Consider the following 21,229-nt stretch of genomic DNA (forward strand, 5'->3'; position numbering starts at 1 on the left):
AGGGCGGTCCCATTGCCCCACTATGCATATGTAAATTTTGTCTCTGCTGTACATCCGAGCCCCTGTGCCGCCCGGGCCCCGTAGCAAACCCTACGGCTGCTACGGCTATTGTTACGCCACTGGCACGTACACACGTACACACATCTAACTATACATACATATATAGGGACTTACACTTCTTGTAGACTTGCTGTGGGGGGCTGTTTCTTCGGGAGGGTAGGTGGCCAACGCGCCCGGGAAGCCACAGAAGTACTAGGCCGGCCACGCGACCGCGGAGAAGGGGGGGGGGGGCGACCGCGGAGAAGCGCGGGTGGGGGATGGGGGTGTGTCCGCGTACACACTTGGCAGGGCGGCCGCGGTCGGAGTAGGCCGTCTGCGTACGGAGTGGGATGGCCGGGTGGACGGCCCCTGTGCCGCCCGGGCTCCGTAGCAACCGCTACGGCTATTGTTACGCCACTGACTAGACCGTATTGCACTACCTTGGCATCGGACACATTGCTAAATCTTCCACACTGTGTATATACATGATATGTGTTGTATTAATAATGTGCTTCATGCTCTTATTCCGATAGCATTGACAACATTCAAAATCTGTAGCCACAAACAATCTTGTGCTACAGTAGCATGTGAATAGGATATTTTATATATATCCCATTCACTTGCCTATGGGGGCCTAGCCCCATCTACCCCCAGCCTTATACTCCAGAGCAGGTTTAACAATTCTGCTCATTATTGGAGACTATGATCAGTTTACAGACACCTGAGCTTGTGTAATATAAAAAGGTACAGATCACTATACAGACTTCTGAAGTCAGAATAGTGAGTAAAGACTGAAAGATGGTCAGTATGAAGAGCACATTATTGTAAGAATTGATAATTGAGATGTTTTATAAAGGATGGGACCCGCAAGGATCTCATCTCCATTATAGAACCATTTTATAATTATTTAATGTTAATAAACTGTTTCACATCAAATCCAGGGGCAGAACTCTTATACAGAATGTAATCAGACGCTTGATTTCACATTTAGGGAATTTTGCGGTTTCGTGCAATAAATTTGTAAAATATATATATTTTAACTTGTTACCCTATAACAGTGATGGCAAACCTTTTAGACACCGAGTGCCCAAACTACAACCAAAACCCACATATTTTTCGCAAAGTGCCGATGCGACAATTTAAGCAGTAATTTATTACTCCCTGCTCTGTCACAGGTTTAAATTGTGTAGGCACCTGAGGACACCAATACAGTAGAAAGAAGGAGAAAAAGCTTTGGTTATCATTGTAGCTGGGCTGCCAGGGACTGCAAGAGGTCTTGAGTCCTGTCTGGCGAACCCTGCCCTGGGTGATGGTAAGGGTGCCCATATAGAGGGCTCTGAGTGCCACCTCTGGCACCCGTGCCATAGGTTCGCCACCACTGCCCTATAAAGATGCAATGAAAACAGAATGTTTGTTATGAATCTAATTTATAGTAAAGTAAAATATTCAAACCCTGTTAATTTCTAAATTAAAGATCCTTTGGCCGCAACAACCACCAGTCTACATTGTATGATGATCAGGTTTTTCATTATTCTCTCTATAGAGTTCTCCTAAACCCTGACCTGTTTCCTGGTTACTACCCCTGAATCGCAGCCTTGCAGCATGCTGCCCCACCACACTTCACTGAAGGGATGGTATTGGGCAGGTGATGAGCAGTGCCTGGTTTCCTCCTGATTTGAAGTTTAGATTTTAAGGTCTAAAATTTTTAGACCATAGAATCTTGTTTTTTCAGTCCTTGCACTTCTACAAGCTACGGAACAGTATGGTGCCGCACGTGTGCAGAACCATACGGTGCTGTGAGGCCATAGAAGTGTACCGCCGGGCCCCATACGTTCGCGTAAATGTAGCCTTGGGGTGCATTCACATGGCCGTATGCATTTTCTGTTCTGTATTTACAGCTGTATTCTGGTCGCAAATGCAGGCTGTATGACATCTGTATGTAACCCGTATTTTCACAGTATTCTGTAAAAAATACAGTGGGCTTGCAAATGATGTCACAAACTTGGCCAAGCCCAAATTTGATCACCTGAAAAGCCCAGACTCCATTTTCTCTTTAGAGTGAGGTTAGATTCCATTGTGGAATATATAACTGGATATATAGATGAACATGCTTGTATCATCTACACGTGCATATCTGCAGGTATACAGCATATGAGAAGCAGTGCTGTGTCCCCATATATACAGGATTGGAGTGGTAGTACTGTGTCCTTATATATATACAGGATAGGAGTAGTAGTACTGTGTCCCCTCCCACTTGGCAACGAGCATGTCCCCCCCTTGGCAACGGGCATGTCTCCATTTCCCCCTTGGCAACGAGCATGTCCCCCTTTGGCAACAAGTCCTTTTTTGTGTGTGTGTTTGTATTTTTTGTCTTCCAGGACCATGCATGCTGTGGACTACTTCGGATTCATAGGATTACGTCGAAGACTGCCATTTTTTAACAAATAAATTGGTCAACGATGGTGTGTCCACATTTTCTTTCAATAAAACTTTGTTTTTTGTAAATAAAAGTGTTTTTTATTTCTTTGCGAGACTCTATAATCAGCCATAATAGTGATGCTGTCTAGTTGACGTTGTTCATTATTAAGGGCTGGCCTAAGTGGTTGCCATCTTTTTTTTTTTTTGTCAAATTCACACTAACACCCATACCATTAGCCCGGTACCCACCGCTTCCAGGGGTGCCGGGAAGAGCCGGGTACAAACCAGTACCTGACCGTCTATAGATGGTCAGGTAGTGGGGCGGCTGCAGGCTGTTATTGTTGAGCTGGAATAGCCCTCTAACAGTGGGCTATCCCAGCTCAGTAATGGCAGGCTGCTGCTGCTTTTTTGTATCTGGCTGATTTGGACAATAAATGATAGCGTGGACCCCACATAATTAAAAAAAAAAAAAAAACAATTCTGAACAAAAAAATTATGAAGGGTTCCCCCTATTAATAGAGTGGACCCCACATCTTCTTTTTTTTTTTTTACCAAATTTTTTGACAAAAATTTTTTTAAAAATTGACGTGAGCTCCCCCCTATTGTCCAATTCAGCCAGCTACAAAAAAAAGCAGCAGTCTGCCATTACTGAGCTGGGATAGCCCACTGTTAGGGTGCTATTCTAGCTCAACAATAACAGCCTGCAGCCGCCCCACTACCTGACCATCTATAGACGGTCAGGTACTGGTTTGTACCCGGCTCTTCCCGGCACCCCTGGAGGCGGTGGGTACCGAGCTAATGGTATGGGCGTTAGTGTGAATTTGACAAAAAAAAAAAAAAAAGATGGCAAACACTAAGGCTAGCCCTTAATAATGAACACCGTCAACTAGACAGCACCACTATTATGGCTGATTACAGAGTTTGCGAAGAAAAAAAAACACTTTTATTTACAAAAAACAAAGTTTTATTGAAAGAAAATGCGGACACACCCTCGTTGACCAATTTATTTGTTAAAAAATGGCAGTCATCGACGTAATCCTACGAATCCGAAGTAGTCCACAGCATGCACGGTCCTGGAAGACAAAAAATACAAACACACACACAAAAAAGGACTTGTTGCCACGGGGGAGGCAGACATGCTTGTTGCCATGGGGGGACATGCTCGTTGCCTAGGGGGGACATACACACACACACATACACACAAATACACACACATATATATATACACATTGACAGGAATTTTCATTGCTTTTTCCTCAATTATTCAAAACAAAAGACGACACTGAGAACTTTGCAACTTTAAAACTCTGTATTTGAAAATTAACTGAGAACATAAACTTTAAATGTCCATCAAATCTCTTGTAAATGGACCAGAGGAGGATCCCTGGCTGTGGCTTGGCACATTTGTGTAATGGCCACTCTCGTAGCCATTTGTGCTTGGCCAAGCATAATGGTGTGCATGAGAAGCAGCTGGAGGTGGTGGAGCAGGCAGAGATGGACGAACAGATGCAGGAAGCGGAGCCAGTGGTTGAAACCCTGCAACCCGCTGGCGATGGTGCTCTGTGTTTTGGCACATATCCTGAATGTTGTAACCAACATTATTGCAGACCTGGACAACGCCAAGCAGAGCCGACTTGCAGCTCATTTTGATCTCAGGCTGTACTGTTTGTAGATCTGCAACCAGCGCCCTGCAGAAAACATCATCTGGGGTCTTCTCCCTTCGCTGCTTCAACTGCTCCAAAATTTCTTGAGCGCACATGTTGCGAAGATCGGATTCAGGATCCTTCCTCCGTCTGTTCTGCATTGTTGGAATACGATGTATCGGCTCTGCAGCTGGTTGATCGGTGTCAGCTGGCACTTGATCCTCCGTTGTTGGCACTTGATCCACAGTTTCAGAGGTTGGGTCCTCTCACTTCTCCTGGTTTGAAGGTTTTTCTCCAGATTGTCGGTAGTCCTATGTTTAATAAAATTTCTGTATTATTTTTGGGTATTAAAAACTGTATTTTGTCCATTTGCATACATTCTGGATAAAAATGCTGAAAATCAATATGAAATTCTGCATCCAATTTTTGCATTAATTCTGCATAAAAAACGCACGTTGATGCACATTTAATGCAGATTTTCACTCTCCCATAGACTTGAATGATAAAACATTCATGCAATGGATCGCTGTTCTGCATACATGCAGTTATGCGGGTAGAAATGCATTCACTTCTACCCGCATAAAGGTATGCATTGCTGTTCTGCATACATGCAGTTATGCGGGGTAGAAAGGCAATTCACTTTGACCCCACATGACAACATGCATTGATCTTGAAAAATGAAAAAAAAAATACTCATGGGCCCACTTCCATGACACTGTTGAGGAAGCCCAAACTTCGGGTGTACATGTAGGGTCTCTTCCCCTGCCAGAACCACTTTTGGCCTTTGCATCCTTCTCTCGGCAGTATTGGTCCCGGGCAGAGCACCACCGCTTGTTAATGCTTTCAACTGTAGATTAAAAAAAAAATTAAGCAAAATAGCAATGCATTAATTATTATTATTATTGCCTTCCCACCCTGCAGCAAACACCTGCCTCTAATACCTGCAAGCAGCAACCGCAGTTATTAACCCTTCCGAAGACGCGTGCAACATTTAAAAGGGAGAGGCATCTGCAGTTTTGTTACAATGACACCTCACACAGCTCCATACACCGAAGTATGGAAAGGTACATTTTGAGAAGGGTGTAGAGAGGTTACTTACCAAGTTCTTCACGCCGCCTTGGATTTGCGTTGTTCCACTCATCAGGAACCATCAGTGAGGTGATGCATATTCTTCCACCCGCTTGTCCCAGATCAGAGGACGCTCTTCCACCAGAGAAATTAAACGTTCCATTGCAATGTGTGCCATTTTCACTGCAGGATCCTCACACTTTACACTCCCTTTGCACACTGCTCAAAAACTCACTTTCCAGATGACACACTTCAGACAGTCTGCAGACAGCCGAGTGACCGCTGCGGTCACTGTCTGCAGAAGTCACGTGATCGGGTCTCCATAGCAACAGACCCACAACGAATGGCTGCATCGGTTCGGACAGTTCTGGCTCCGCAAGTAGAGCCGATTTTTTACATCCCCATTCACTTCTATAGGGACAGCCGCATGGTTGGGTCGCCATGCTGTAAGACACCATTTGCTCACTGCATCGCGACCGGGAATAATAGGAGTCTATGGGGGACCGTGTTCTGGTCGTAAATCATGCGACCAAATCACTGCCCCCCTCCCTGCCGTGTGAATGAGCCCTTAGGCTGCATTTACATAAACATGTGCTCTCCCGGCTATAGCCTGGCAGGCACAGGTGTGTTACGCTGGAGAGGTGATCGGGGCTCACCCCTCCCCTCTCCATAGAGAATAGAATAGTGCTCTATCTCTTTTGCGGCCACGGCTCGAAACCGTGAGTACTTGTTGTGCTCACTGTACCGAGCTGCAGCACTATAGACTCCTATGAGGGAAGTATATCCCAAATTTGCATCCAGTTATAAGATCCCCATACGTTGTTGTGAATGTAACCTTCTATAGACCTGTTTGTACAATTACACACACTTATACACTGATATATATATACACACACAAAAAAGTTCTACACTCCGTATACTCGCACCCATATACATAAAAGTATACACTTATAGACCCACATTTATGCTCTGTTACACTGTATATACAAACTCAAAGTATATACACATCACACATACTGAATACATATATACACTGACCATATATACATAGACATGCAGTATAAAAACGCCATATACACACACATTCAGTATATAGAGCATATAGAAAAACACACATACATCATATATGTGCATATATTTAAATATGTACATATACAAGCGGTCCCCTACTTAAGAACACCTGACTTACGCCCCCTAGTTACAAATGGACCTCTGGATGTTGGTAATTTACTGTACTTTAGCCTTAGGCTACTATAAACCGCTATAACAGTTATCACAGGTGTCTGTAATGAAGCTTTATTGTTTATCCTGGTTCTTATGACAACCCAACATTTTTAAAATCCAATTGTCACAGAGACCAAAATTTTTTTTTATTGGGGTTACAATTATAAAGTATACAGTTCCAACTTACATACAAATTCAACTTAAGAACAAACCTACAGAACCTATCCTGTACGTAACTGCCTGTATATGCTTATATAAATACTGTATGTGCATATGTACATGTGGAATGGGTCGGGTGGTTTGCTAGTTCGTTTGTGTGGTCGGGGGGGAACGGTGGTTGTGCAGGGACACAGGGAGTCCGTGCTCCCCGGATCCCTTAACCTCACTGGCACCGTAGCAACCGCTACAGCGGTATTTACGCCTCTGGAAGCCACCCAATCTTTCAGTGCAGCAATTGTTTTTGTGCTTTTCCAGTTCTTATAGTGGTAGTGCTGCAGTAGAGCCAGTGACTCCTTTCATCATATTTTTCACCTGCTTCGTGCTTGGTCTGTGGAATCTTACTGACATACATATCCATTTCCATGGACCATGCTCGTTCTGGTGAACCCAATTAATTTACAGATTGCAGTACCCCACAGGTTACTGTTCTATATACTGAGCTGGTCAAATACCCAGGAGACAAATAATTGAATTATGGCATTTTATTGACACTTTTTACACAAATAACTAAAAATAAAATGGATATCTGACAAATGTTACAACAATGACCCCATCGCTATAAACACACAAAAAAAAATGAAATGCAAGGATAAAAGTGTAACTAAACCTTTAAGCAATTTTTATAATTTCAAAAACAAGAACTGCAGATGATAATGGTAAAATTTGTAAGGAAAATATCTTCTATAGGATAGATTCACACTGGCATTTTTTCACATCAGTGATTTTTCACTGATGCCTTACTGAACCGATGAGCTTTTTCACAGATCAGTTTTTACCACTGATGCAATATTGTCGGTGAACAAAAAAAAACCTGACTTGAAATTTACTTCCACTGATCAGTATGAAAAAGTCCATTGAAGAAAAAACAAATCTGCATGCGCCCATAAGCCAAAATGGCTTCAGTGAAAAAAATGCCAGTTTGAAGCCGCCCTTAGGCCCCCTATATACTAGCGAGTGTTATGTGTCCTGCTCGCAACGTATGTTGGCAGTAACATCCAGCCTGAATTCTACCAACTGGAACTGGACGCTTCACAGTCACTAGTGTGTACATGGCCTTAGTGAAAAATCTTTCCAAAAGCCTTCTCAGGTCTGTTCACAGATAGATAAGGCCAGGAAGCTAAAGAGAACTCTATACACCTAGAGAATACCACTTAATTCAATTCTTTAAAAAGATAAGACTATCCAGTTACTGTCCATAAAGAGCCAAGTCATTAGAAATGATTCCAGCTTCTTATCCATCCGTCCTCTGTGAAAGAACTGGAGGGAAAACCAACTTATTAAAAACTGCTAAATGTAAAAAGAAAGGAGAGGGGAACAAAGGACAAGGGGATACTTCAATAAATTATAACGTTTACTATTATCGTCATTATTATAAGTTGATTACTGCAATCTGATTAAAAATTTAATTGTGCTTTAAAAAAATAAATACAATTTAGAATAAAACAGACCAACTAAATTAATAAGTTTGACAAAGGAATCTGTTGATGTGAAATGACAGTTTATCATCTCTAAATTACAATAACTACAGATAAATACAACTTTCAAAAGAAAAAAAAAACTGTTGGGAGTCATAGGAAATGTGCACCATGTATTGGGGTTGTATGGATGATGATTATTTCACTAGTTAGAGGAGAACTTGGCATCAACATAGGAAACAAGAACTTACATTTTAATGGTTGATCTTTTCGGAGAAGGAGCTCCAACTATCTAGATGTCAAGTTACAGGACCTGTGGCTGCCTCTGGAGGGAGAGCTAGAGAGTGGACTACATACGGTTTATATATTGAGCTTTGTAATAAAACATCCTCATGTGAGCTCCTCTAGTGGTGACTCGAGTGTGTTTTTTTTTTTTTTTAAATAATCCTGCCCATTCAAGATGAAGGAATGAGCTTCTTTAATTTCTCAATGTATTTTTATAGCAGAGAAACGCCCTACTCCAGATCTTCATTAACTTGATCATTAGAAAATGTTGAACTGAAAAATACACTTTTAGGCCATTCTAATATTTTATGTTTTCACATTGATATTGTAATACAATGTACTTTCTCCCAAAGCCAAAATCAGCACCTCAAATACTTATATCCTTACTCCACTTACATACTAAGGCGTGCCTTAAATCAGTCCCAATATTTTTTCTTACAATGTAATATCCCAAATGTCAAATATCTTGGATATATAATGTGTTTTGAAGTTGGACTTCTAACATGAGGGGAAAAAGTTACACCTTAATGGAACTTTAGAGGTAAACTCCATAAACTAAGTTTCCTACCTGTTGTAAAACTACAATTCCCAGAACAGACAGGGGCCCATAGTTCCATAAGATATCTAACTTTACTTTTTATTTAATTTGTTACAGGTACAGTGATATATTTATAAACTTCTAGCCACACTGCTAAAGTAAGGCTCTGTTCACATTACCATTACGCTCCTTCCATCCAGTTATCTGTAATGATGAAAAAAAAACGCTAAAGCCCACTTTCATCATACTGAAAGGAAACATTACAGAAGGGAGCCTTCAGTACATGTAAACCTATGGGTAGCAGAAGGAGAGCATATTTATTTTCTGGAAAATGTAGCTGTAGTGTGAACTGAACCCAACTCCTGACACTGCCATGAATGATTTGTATCACGAAAATCCACATAATACCCACAAGCATAGACAAACACTGCAAATCACTCTGCACAGAAGCTCTGCAGGACAGACTTTAACATCACATGGTTTTTTACTACTTTTAAGCCACTGCATCCAATATCTGGAATTATTGCTATATTTGCCATTTGTGCAGATCCACAATCTGAAGTTCAATACAAAACATGATCAGAAGACCAATTAGATAGCTCTTGGAAAGGATGAGTACCCTTTCAGGACCATGCTCATCCTACCACCTGTTGCACTGGGTTGATCAGTATAACACAAGAAAACAATAGTACGATTCTTCTGCCAAAATGGTGTTATCCACCTCTATAAGTTATAAAAGAAAAATAAAGACAACTACCAATCCTTCACAACACCTGTTCCTAGGCTTCCAAGATACTTTGAAATATGCAAATCAGTTTTCCAGGATGGGATAAGGAAAACATTGGGGAACATTTACCAACAACAGTGCAAACTGCATTAAATGCAGTTGTCTGTGTAGTGTGCAGGGTGCGCCAGCGTCAGTATTTCTGGCGCCCCCTGCGCTTAAATACCTGTGCAAGCATTTTGCACTAAAAAGGGCAGGAAAACTGACGCATGGCCCTTAGTATACCCATTGCCTCTTTAGCTACCTTGCAGGGCAGCACTCCTTACCATCAAACATGACTTTCAGGAAGCCTATTGACATGATGTAGGTATTAAACAGATTCCAGACTGTAGACAACACTGTTTCGATGTGGTTGCATCTCTTCAGTACAGTGTGAGGAACTGGTTTAGACTAGGGTGAGGGAGCAAGTTCTTCTTATGGAGCCTTTGCCAATTAAGTGGGAAATGTGTTCCTTTTGGAATAGGTATACTGGTTTAGCTTTAATCTCACACCATGTCATTCGGTATTAAAAACAGGGGAGCTGCCTCACAAAAGGTAGATGTTAGTCTCTATCTGCTTGTAAGGCAACCTTAATTGCCAACGTCCTCTTAAGGAGAAATCTTGCTCCCCAACTGCAAGATCCTTTGTCAGTCAGTTTTTAGTCAACACAGTAATTTTGCTCAGCCAACTGCTTGTTGAGATGGGTTATTGCTGTGCCCAGTGACTGGTCAAATGGTCATGTCCTGTGATGAGAAGCATCCGGCCGTAAAGACCAGTTTTAAGGGGTAGGGGTGGAATTAGTAAGGTAAATACTACTATTTTTATGTATTTTTTTTTTTTAATGCTGGCCTTGATATGCATCACAGTGTACAGGGAGGGGCAGTTCTACTGCCAACAAATCACACACACAAAAAATACACACCACCATGTATTTCATGGGTTACCTATTCTTTCTAGTTGCATCAGCTTAAATGTCAAGGTCTCGGTAGCCTGACCTCTTGGCATTATCTGGGGTAGCTGTATCACAGAAACAACTATCCCTATTGGTAGACAATTCCTTTAAGCATTAAAATATACAACTCTTAACAGCTGTTTCCCTGAAGATGTCCAAGGTGGGGTTTGAGCCTGCTTCTAGACAGTCTTCATGCCCCCTGAGAACAAGGACAACCCTTTTAATAAAAATAACCCCTAGGACTTGCATCACAATTATGCTCAATCAGCAATCCTGCAAACACCTAGGTCAAGAAAATGCAGCAATTTCCAACATGAAGGGAAAAGGGAAAAAAAAAAAATCATTTATTTAGATACAGATTACGAATCTGATCCACAGGACAGAGAATTACAAGAAACTAAAGAAAAAGGTAACAGAGTTTTGGAGCCTTATGAGGAATCCCAGTTATTTTTTAATTACGTTTTTGCATTGTGACATCCTGCGAGATGGAGGGAATAAGACATTCTTTGTCAAGGTACAACACTGGAAACTCCTGCAACCCTTCTTTTTCCACCCTTCAGGTCTATTTGCGGATGATGTACGAGGCCAGCAGGGCAACTCCAGCCAGTGTCATCCCAGTGAGGAGCCATCTCCCGAAGCGTTCCTGGCTCTTTCTAGATTTGGCTGCAGCATCGCTTCCATAAAGGCTGACAAAAGCTTCCTGAAGAGAAGGAAAAGGAGGTTAATAAAATAATAGTGTCCAGCTGTGACATCAGAAGCACACAAGATCCCCCCAGAAAATTAGTCTTGAGCTAAAGCAATGAACTTCTAGGAGTACTACCTCACATAATAGTTGATGAATGGTCCTTCCCATAACCATTAAAATATATCGTAATCACCAAGACAGTCCAGAATTATATCAAAGTATCCCTCATCCCCTTCTACCACTTATAGACCCTTTTTAAGCTTATTCAAATTTATAGAAAATATGGGGATAACCTCTGATGTTCTACTCAGGATGAGTAGCAAATGGGCGTAAAAATATGGACAGCAGCTGTTACAGGGCCCACAGTGTAAGGGGGCCTTGCCCCTGACCTGCCACACTGAGGGCTCATTCACACTGCCGTCTGCAGGGCCGTACATGCGGCCGCATGTACGTCCCCATAGATGGCAATAGCGGCACGGTGGGGATCCGGGGCGCACACCGCAAAAAGATAGGAAATAGCGGCACACGGCATGCTCTATGGAGGGAGGAGGGGCCACCTCCTCCTCACCTCCAGCACACGGCGAGCATACCGCGTGTGAATGTACCCTAAAGAGTAGAGGAAGTGCGCATTGTGCAGCATAATATGTATGTAACAGTGCACATCTTTCACAGGGCACAGATGAACCGTTAGCTCAGATGAGAGATGTTGGGGAAGTGACAGAAGAACTAAGGATCTCTTATGTCTACAACCTGCCAACTACTTCTATGACAGTGAGTACATATATGTGTATGAGTGCATATGCTGTATGCATGTATATGTATATAGGTGTATATCACATACACATTTCTGATGTGTATATACTGTATGAGTTTTTAAATGCATGGACATGTACATGCTGTGAGTATAGCCATAGAAGCACGGATAAATCTCCCACTAGGAGTGCATACATGTACATAGGAGTACCTAACTGGGTGCATATGACTATATACATGTGTGTATATGACTATATAAATTTGAATATATGGGAGTGTATAAATGTGTGTGTGAAATGCTTGTATACAAATAAGCATATATTTTTTAAGTGAAGGGGAGGGAGCTTGATAGGAAAAGATCATCAAGCTAGTCAATACTGCAAGAGTTCCTTATAATGTAGGAGGACAGATAATCTGCTACATATGATGACTATATCATGTACCCGTCAGTAGTAGCAACACTACACAGAATACATATCCCCAGAACAAGCTACATTCAGCTGCTGAACTGCAGGGAATTGCTTAGAAATGTCATTGCTGCCAGCAATATAAATGGGACAGGCCCAGCCTCCATACAAATCGACTTTATAGAACACACCTATTAGACTCAAGCGGATGTCATCGCTGGTCACATACTTTGTGAGCAGCTCTCCCTGTGCTGGAATGTCCCGGCCTCTGTCAGAACTGTTTACATGTGGCTACAGATGAATGAGCAGTGATCTGAGGAGCTGCTGGCTAAGTCCAGACATGATTCCCTGCCATGTTCTCAGGAGTGTCCCCAGCAAAGGTGAGGAGAAGACAATGACATTCTTCACATTGTTCAGTGACTAATCAGAGGAAACATCCCTAGCAACAAGCCTATAGCAGAGGTGTTGGCTGCACCTTACCACTGTTTTTTATCATCATTTTATATACCCAGTAACTTTTAAACTTAATAGTTTATTAATTACATTTTTTTTTCTTTATTAGTTGCCAAATAAAGAAATAAGCTTTTTTTGTCATTTTTTCGATTAAAGCTTTTTTAATGAGTAGTAAAACTGAATAAACTTTTACTAAATTATGTTATAAATATGTACAGCATCATTCCATCAGCCTTTTCACAAGTTCAGCTACAGATGCAGAGGGTACATGTAATTCTGCAAACTGTAAGCTAATTCTTTCCTGCAACTTCTTCTAAATTCCGCCTTTAACTGAGAGCTTGGAGGAGGGCTCATTTGAAAAGCCAATATCTTTTGAACCCTGGCATCTAGTTCGGACATCTCTGAAATAGAAAGCTGTATAAAAATTTTATTAAAATACAAAAGGACATTACCAGCAGGATGAAGGATTGTAAACCAAACACACTGACATACTGGTGTGTACCCCCTCTGACAGAATCCACTCTTCTTTTTAGCTTCTTAAACCTTGATTTTCACAAAAAAAAGGCTTTTGAAATTATGTCAATGAGCCCGAGGAGCTACATGCTCTATAGGTGTTAATGGAGCCTGGAGCCTGTGAGACTCATTTGCATAATATTTAAAGCCTTTTTTTCCCTTAAAAACCTAGTACAGGCAGTCCCCGGGTTACGTACAAGATAGGGTCCGGAGGTTTGTATTTAAGTTGAATTTGTATGTAAGTCGAAACTGTATATTTTATAATTGTAGATCCAGACCAAAAAAAATTGGCCCCAGTGACAATTGGAGTTTAAACATTTTTAGCTGTAATGGGACCAAGGATTATCATTTAAGCTTCATTACAGACACCTTACAGCTGATTATTGCAATCTGGGACTATAGTAAAGCATCCAGAGAGCTTCACCAGAGGTCAGAGGGGTCTGTCTGTAACTATGGGTTGTCTGTATGTCGGGTGTCCTTAAGTAGGGGACACCTGTACTGTAACAGGAAGGCCTAAAGCAGAGCATCTCTTTCCATGGGGTGGGGGGGCACTTTAAAAATGGGTATCTCCGGTTCTGTATAGCGTCCATAAATATCATATTAAAAGGGGTTGTCCAAGACTGAAAAAAAACCAGGAGGGGAGGGGGCTGCTTTAAAAAAAGAAATAAATAAACAGCAGGAGGCCGGCCACGCCTGTAAACGCTGTGCTACGTTCAGCGTTTACCAGGGGCATGGACCGGAGAAATGGCAGTGTGGGACCGCAAAGGTAAGTACAAGGTTTTTTTTTGTTATGGTCTCAAAAATCCAACAACACAACACAAGTTGGTGACAGTGATGAAGTCTGCAGGGGGCATAGTACGTATATTGCTGTATGGTAGTCGTGAAGGGGTTAATGTAAACATTAAAAACAGTTATCACTTTTAAAATACAACAGATGCTAAAAAAAAATGCTTCTCCATTTACACCTATAGCAAACATTAAAGTTCCCTCTATGCAGTTATTTTCCATATGCAGACTGTAATGTGACTATAGAGCTCACATATACAACTCCCATAATGCAGTGCATTATGTGACATAGATAAAGGGTATAATAGTGTCCTGGTCGTCTTTGATTTAGCAAAAAGAATGATTGGATATTGGTCTCTACATTACTGTAGTCCAACTGTTAATTGTACAGGCGAGGAAGTCAAAAACAAAATCATTCTGGGACTACACAGTAAATCAGTATCCAGACAACTTACCAGCAGCTTCACCGATATGGAAAGCATTGGGGACTAGGGTACGACTTTTAAAATTATCAAATGAGCCTGAAGGGCTCCTGGTGGTGTTACTAGAGCCCAGAGAGATCAGGAAGAGGGAGACAAAGGGGAGAAAGTCTAATAGCCTGTAAATCTGCAGTATGGAGGGTCTTTGGTAACAACCCTGCGAAGCCTTCGGGCACATCAGCATAATTTAAAAAGTTTATTTTGGAAGAAGGGAGGAAGTGATAACAAATATAAGAAGATTACTAGGGTCATGGTGCCTGGGTTTTAGTGTCCCTAGTTTATCATGATTGATTTTGATGATAGATTTCCTTTAAAGGCAAATTGTATACTGTAAAAGATCCTCATCTTTCAAGTGCTCCATAGGGATCCATCTTGCAGATAAGACCAATAGGTTTGCTCACCTAATAACATTAAGTATGATTGGTGGGTATTACCAGGTTTACATAGAAAGGGACAAAGTATTACAACATGCCATAACAGATCAATACTAAATCACATGGCATTCGCTATATATACACTACATGGAATACAACTATACACCACTCTGTACTATTTCTAATAATTATATTTAGGGATTAGGAAGCATGGAATTTCCCCTTTCCATCAAACTTCCCCCTAGGTACAAGGAACTGTAGATTGTAAATAAATGAAGCACTGCTGCCAAGGATTACAGCTCCTGCACGTCATGATATCTGCAGGTGAATTCTCTACCAGGCCAATAAATGTTTGCAGAATATGCAAGGATTAGAAAGTAGAAGACCATAATAGAGTCTGCCATATTATACTTACTATCTTCCAAGTATATCCGCATGCCCCTCCAACCTCTGATAAGGGAGTGGTTATGATGGAGGGGGAATTCACACAGTAATGTCTACAGGACCCCCCTATTCGGCAAAAGCCAGCACGACATGGGACAGGGCAAGTATAATATGGGTGGCAAAAAGCTTCTTTCTCCATTTGTCAGGCTCTTGTCCTGCTCTAAATTTACCAACACTGAAATCTTTGCTAAATTCTGTGGTAGGGAAAGCTAGGCTTATAGAACTTTTTAGGGGAATTTGGGATGCTAAATAATCTACAGATCCTTATAGACCTGTGGTTCAATGTCCCGAAGCACTCTAACAGCTATAAGAAAAAAAAAAAAAAAAAGTACAAATTTCAAACACTTCTACTTACCTGGAGTCTGATAGTGTGCTTTGAACTTTATATACAGTGTGCTTTATATACAAACTACTATTACAGTGTGCTTTGAACCCTGGCCCTGTTCCCGCTACCAACACACATGAGCATTTAATCCAGGTGCACCATGGCAGAGAAGCTTTACTTTTTATCTATCGCAGCGACGGACACAAATATAGGGCCATTTGAGACACTAAAATACTGACCCATAAGCACATGGCATTGGTTTAGCGTCCCAAATTACCCTTACAGGTTTCCTTTAAATTAGAAAAAAGCAATCAGATGTACTGCTGCAGCTAACAGTAAGTGTTATGGCTCACTGCTACTAGATTTCTGTCTCAACTGATAAAATTATCCAAGTCATATAAAGGACAGAAGCAGCAATTACTCCCTATGGACACACACATCAGCACAAACAACCATGTGTACTACAGCCCCAGGGTTACTCTGTTCCTGAGATGTTAGGTGGATGACTTTTTGTACTATTTAGGGTAGCCACACTCTGTCTTACCTCACCATGACCTCTATGGACCATGTGCTAGTGGCAATTTGTGTAGCTAGATTAATGTCCCCCAAATACAGTCATGAGCATAAAGCCTTACACTATATATCCCACAAACATTCTCAGTTACATCTATGCCCAATGCTTATCCACAGCCCACCCATACTCATTGCCCATGCCACAACTGAGACATTGCTCATCCTCTAGAAGACCAACTGCTCGCACGCCATGCTTTTAGCCTACTGGAATACACCAGCCCACATGCCCACTGCTCACCCAGCCTCCATTTGACTGTATCCATGGTCCTAAAGCTGTGTCCAGATAGGTGGCCATCCACTCGATAATCCTAGGTATCAGAACTTCCATTTCTTTGTTTGCACTTTCAAAGCACAGTGCTCCCCCAAAAGAGAAAAAAGCCACAATGCGTCCCCAGTTTATGCCGTCTCTAAACAGCTCCTGCACCACCTGCTCAAAGCTCTGATATGCAGTGTCCAGGGTGATGTGCAGTTGGCAGGTGAGGTCACTGAATGCCCTGCGATATCTCAACTCAAACTCTTCTGAGGCTTCCAGTAGTGCCTGCAGCACATCTTCCACCATGGCACCCTGCAGGAGTTCAGCAGCTTGAGGACCAGCCTGGGCAGTTGGTGAAGTTCCATTTTGCAGTATCCCAGGGTCAGAATCACTACAGCAGCTTGGGTTCAAGTCTTTCTGCGAAAGTTTTTTGCATATAAAGTTGTGTACTAGGTTTTTATTGCCTCCGTCCATCCTCAGGAGGGAAAACATATCATGTCCTAGGTTGGAGATGCAGTAGATGAACACAGCACCACATGGAAGCAGAATGATGACCAAAGCTGTGCTGGGTGTCACGGATCTAGGGGTCCCAGAGTAAATACATGGCCTAAGGTTACTTAGTCTTGATTTCAGGAAATACACAAACTGATGACAGAATGGAGATCATCTGGAAAAAAAAGAAAGAAAACAAACAAATTTGTTTTGCCATTTATGGAGGCCATTAAGACAGAATATGTTTCAGAACCACTATAGCTTCTCCCATACGGTCAAAGAAAAAATATTATAGGGGGATTGTTTATCATGCGCTGGGGTATGACAGCCCCACCGCCCATAATGTGCAGCCAGCCCTGTTTGAGCCCTTAGTAATGGGGACGTGTGCAAGCCGTTGAAACAACACATAGCACACATCCCCAAACTGTTAGTGTGCACAAGACCTTGCTTCTATGAAGTCATTGTGTCACATGATTTGTGTTGAAAGTTTTCGTCAATTCCAAGTGATTCAGAAAGTTAACATCCTGTGTTGATAGAGTATTTCAATCACATAAAAAGCAGCATTATTGGGACATACTGCAGAACAGTGAGGACAAGGTTGTCATACATCAGTTAATACATCACAGAAGGCTAAAAGATCTATACAGCTCATCATAAGGAGGTCCAAGGAGCAGACTGGCCAATTTATTCCCTTGTCACATTCTTGAGCTAGTGTAAGCTATGGTCTCCTATCCAACTAGGTATCCTGGGGTTCCTCAAGCCCTGGTGAGGGATTTTACAAAACAGCAGCCAGACCATTTCTTTTTGCACAAGGTAGCGGACATTGGACACGTGCTATAGAACATATAACCCCCCTTTACAGCTTCTGTAAGGCAGGAACAGAAATAGGGGTCACTCAGAAGAGACCACATTTTGTTAGGGATAACCTGCATAAAGGCTGGAATTCACTGCCCCTTAATCTCATAAGGAACAAACGTGAGCCAACTGTGGTGTCCCCAACAAAAAAGGGGAGAGTACGAATAATAAATAACACACACTGCTCAGAAAAATTAGGAGAACACCTAAGCACCACAGAGAGTCACTTAAACTTCATGGATATGAAAGCGTCCAGTGAAGTCACAGAGTGCTGCCTGCATTCAGCATGGATGGCGCGCGGATCCACTAATTCATGCATTTATTCACATTTTATTTACCCCCTGAAAGCCAAGTCTGTAACAAAAATAAAATTGAAATATTTGGGATTTTTTTGTCATCTCATTCCACTGCAGGTCTGATATACATGGGATGACACACGTAAGAAGGATCAGGTGCCTTCAGTAGGAAACACGGACAGCACATCCGTGAGAAACTGATGTGTGAATAAGCGACTGCAAATCAATTTCACCTACTTTGGTGCAATAGAAAGGCACAACTGAAGAAACTGGGGGAGGTAACAGCAAAACAATCCCAAATAGGAATAGCTATGCTGCTAGTAGCTACAATGACACTTGCATTAGCTTTCCTGACCGATTCTTTGCTCGAGTCCTTGTCACTACTGGAAGCATCAGGTCTTACCAGCAGCACATGTATTGTCAGTAGTTACATGACCTATCACTGGCCTCGGTGGTCACAAGAGCAGGGCCGGGTGATGTGCAACAGGGGTATCACATGGGCCGCTCACATGACCACCAAAACTTGTGCGCCACACATTCCCCAAGGCAAAATATATATATAATATATATATATATATATTACACACACATCTATGTTATATACAGTGTGTGCAGAAATACACATATAAATATAAATGTATATATCTGTACCATTATCTAGATGTTGAATATACTGTGAGTACATAATATATATTATATACAACATCTAGATAATTGTACAGATGTATACGTGTGTGTGTGTATATATATATATATATACATACATACAATCATACATACATAAACACACACACGTATATATCTTTACCATCATCTAATGTTGTATATACTGTGAGTACATAATATATATATTATATATACACACACACACATTCTAGAATATATATCAACACCCAAACATCATATAAACATTCTCCATAAACTGAAACTATATGTAAATTGTGTCTGTAATATACACACACACACTGTGCATACAGGTGATAGTCCATATTGCACAACCCGGTACAGACATGGACTATTAATATACAGCTATAAATCCATGTAACAGGACACACACCCATTCTAAATATGCGTTCACATAGAGAGCAGTAGCAGGCCCGGGATACTCACCCAGCAGCGGCCCCGTCTGGCCCTCGGAGGACACCTATCTGTTACCCTGTCCCCTCCACATCCCCCGGAGATCTCCTTGTCCCCTGCAGCTCAGCCCCTTCCCTTGGTGATCGTGAATAGCCAATCAGCAGACGCAGCTGTGAGAGGGCCGTTGCCCTGGCAGCACCCCAGAGAACTGAACACACTCACAGCATTAACAGACTACGTTTCCCAGCAGGCGTTGCTTCTTGACGTCAGAGTGACGCACAGGAGGAGGGAATAAATGAAAACGATGATAAAAAAGACTGCGTCACCCAAGCGGTGGCCATTTTGTCGTAGACTATAAAAGAGTTTTATTTTCTTTTAAATGGCAATAACTTGAAAATGGTGGTTATCGTCTACATAAAAGGAGTAGAGTTAAATGATATCATACATGTTGCCAACCTTTGAAAAATGTGATAATATTATGCCATGTTTGTTTATAAATAAAACCCTACTTGCCAACTTTTGTAGAAGAGGGACTAAAGATGTGGTGCGCTATGCTCTTGCGTAAATTCATTTTGCCCTAAACCGCACCTCCATCTCTCCCTCACATTCTGACTCATTGACTAGGTCGCGCACTCACTTTTGTTGCACTGTGCACCATTTTTGGGGCTAAAACAAATTGCACAGGTAATTAAATAGCGTATTCGTCCTTTTTTTTGGTAAAGCTACGCTGGTTTCCATGGGACACAATTTAGGGGGTGTGCCGCCGGACGATCCGACTAATTCTGACTGGGCGCGGGATTTAAAGGGGGATTCCGGGAATATGAACGTCTGACACAAAAACCCATGATGATATAAATAAATAAATACAACGATACTCAATGTCATTAGTCACAAAACGGAGCTTAAATAATTTGATTTTATGATTTACAAAATTTAGGTGGAGTTATCACTAAGATGGCCGCCAATGGAAACTACAAGTTCCATGATCCTTTAGTTCTCAGTAACTCCTCCTACCTTTTATGCTCTGCTCCCAGTGATGATCTAAAAGGTTTTCTTGCTCTGTTACCATAGTAATAATGTGTAACTGCCATCACCACAACACTGGCCATACGGGATGCACTGCAACCAACCGACTACAGCCAAACGTAGAGGTGAACACATGACCTGCCCAGGTAGGTGCAGGACATGTGATGTGAACATGTGACCAGCAGACATCTTCTGTCCTGCAACGGACCTCGAACGGAGGAAATTAACGGACTGATTAAAGGGCCGGTAGCATTTTAATTCTTCATTACAGTGTATGTCATCAGCATTTTCTGCTATTGGGAGCAAAATTTTAAATAACAACTAATTACACATTAGCTTATATTTTGAGTGCCCACTTGTATATGAATTATGCTTATTCCTGGAATACCCCTTTAACTTTCAAATTGTGTCACAAGCCCAAGTACTTACATGCACCACTAAAAAGATGGTGAAAGCTGTCGGACCTGAGCGGGGAAGCGACACATGCGCACACGGTCTTAGTGAATCGTGGCACAGTGGATTGGAGTCGGACAATGCACTTTCTGTAAACTCTGGGGGCGGGGTAAGTAAATGTGCCCCATTGTGTCCCCCTGCTCCCTGTTGCATTGTAGCCCTCCCATATTAAAGCCCCTTTTATTTTGCCCCCAGCAGATCTTCCTTTTATTGTCCCCCCACACACACACACAGCAGCTCCTCCTCTTATTGTGACCCCTCAGCAGCTCCCCTTTCTTATTGTGATCCCCCCCCCCAGCAGGTCCCCCCTACTTTGAGCACCTCCCAGAAACTCAGCTGGACTACTTTCCCAAAATAATGCAAACATTTTCTCTGCAAAGCACTGTTTTCCATGAACAGAAACATCACTATTCCACCATAA

General features: G+C 41.9%; 1 protein-coding gene across 3 annotated transcripts; it reads right to left on the minus strand.

Annotated features, from left to right (window-relative positions):
• Nucleotides 1-8,434: 8,434 nt before the first annotated feature.
• BCL2L1 (BCL2 like 1) lies at nucleotides 8,435-20,367 on the minus strand. 3 transcript variants are annotated; one of them, XM_072110768.1, is made up of 3 exons: nucleotides 20,344-20,367; nucleotides 16,595-17,276; nucleotides 8,435-11,264 (listed from the first exon to the last, which is right to left on the minus strand). In XM_072110768.1, exons 2-3 carry the CDS (start codon nucleotides 17,099-17,101, stop codon nucleotides 11,127-11,129), a joined length of 645 nt encoding a protein of 214 aa, XP_071966869.1. In that variant the 5' UTR covers nucleotides 17,102-17,276; nucleotides 20,344-20,367; the 3' UTR covers nucleotides 8,435-11,126. The 3 variants fall into 3 exon arrangements, with proteins under 3 accessions (XP_071966869.1, XP_071966868.1, XP_071966867.1); XM_072110767.1 differs by lacking the exon at nucleotides 20,344-20,367 and adding an exon at nucleotides 19,552-19,666; XM_072110766.1 differs by lacking the exon at nucleotides 20,344-20,367 and adding an exon at nucleotides 19,363-19,545.
• Between the last annotated feature and the right edge of the window lie 862 nt (nucleotides 20,368-21,229).

Source organism: Engystomops pustulosus, chromosome 6 (genome assembly GCF_040894005.1).
Source record: "Engystomops pustulosus chromosome 6, aEngPut4.maternal, whole genome shotgun sequence".
Taxonomy (NCBI): Eukaryota; Metazoa; Chordata; class Amphibia; order Anura; family Leptodactylidae; genus Engystomops; species Engystomops pustulosus.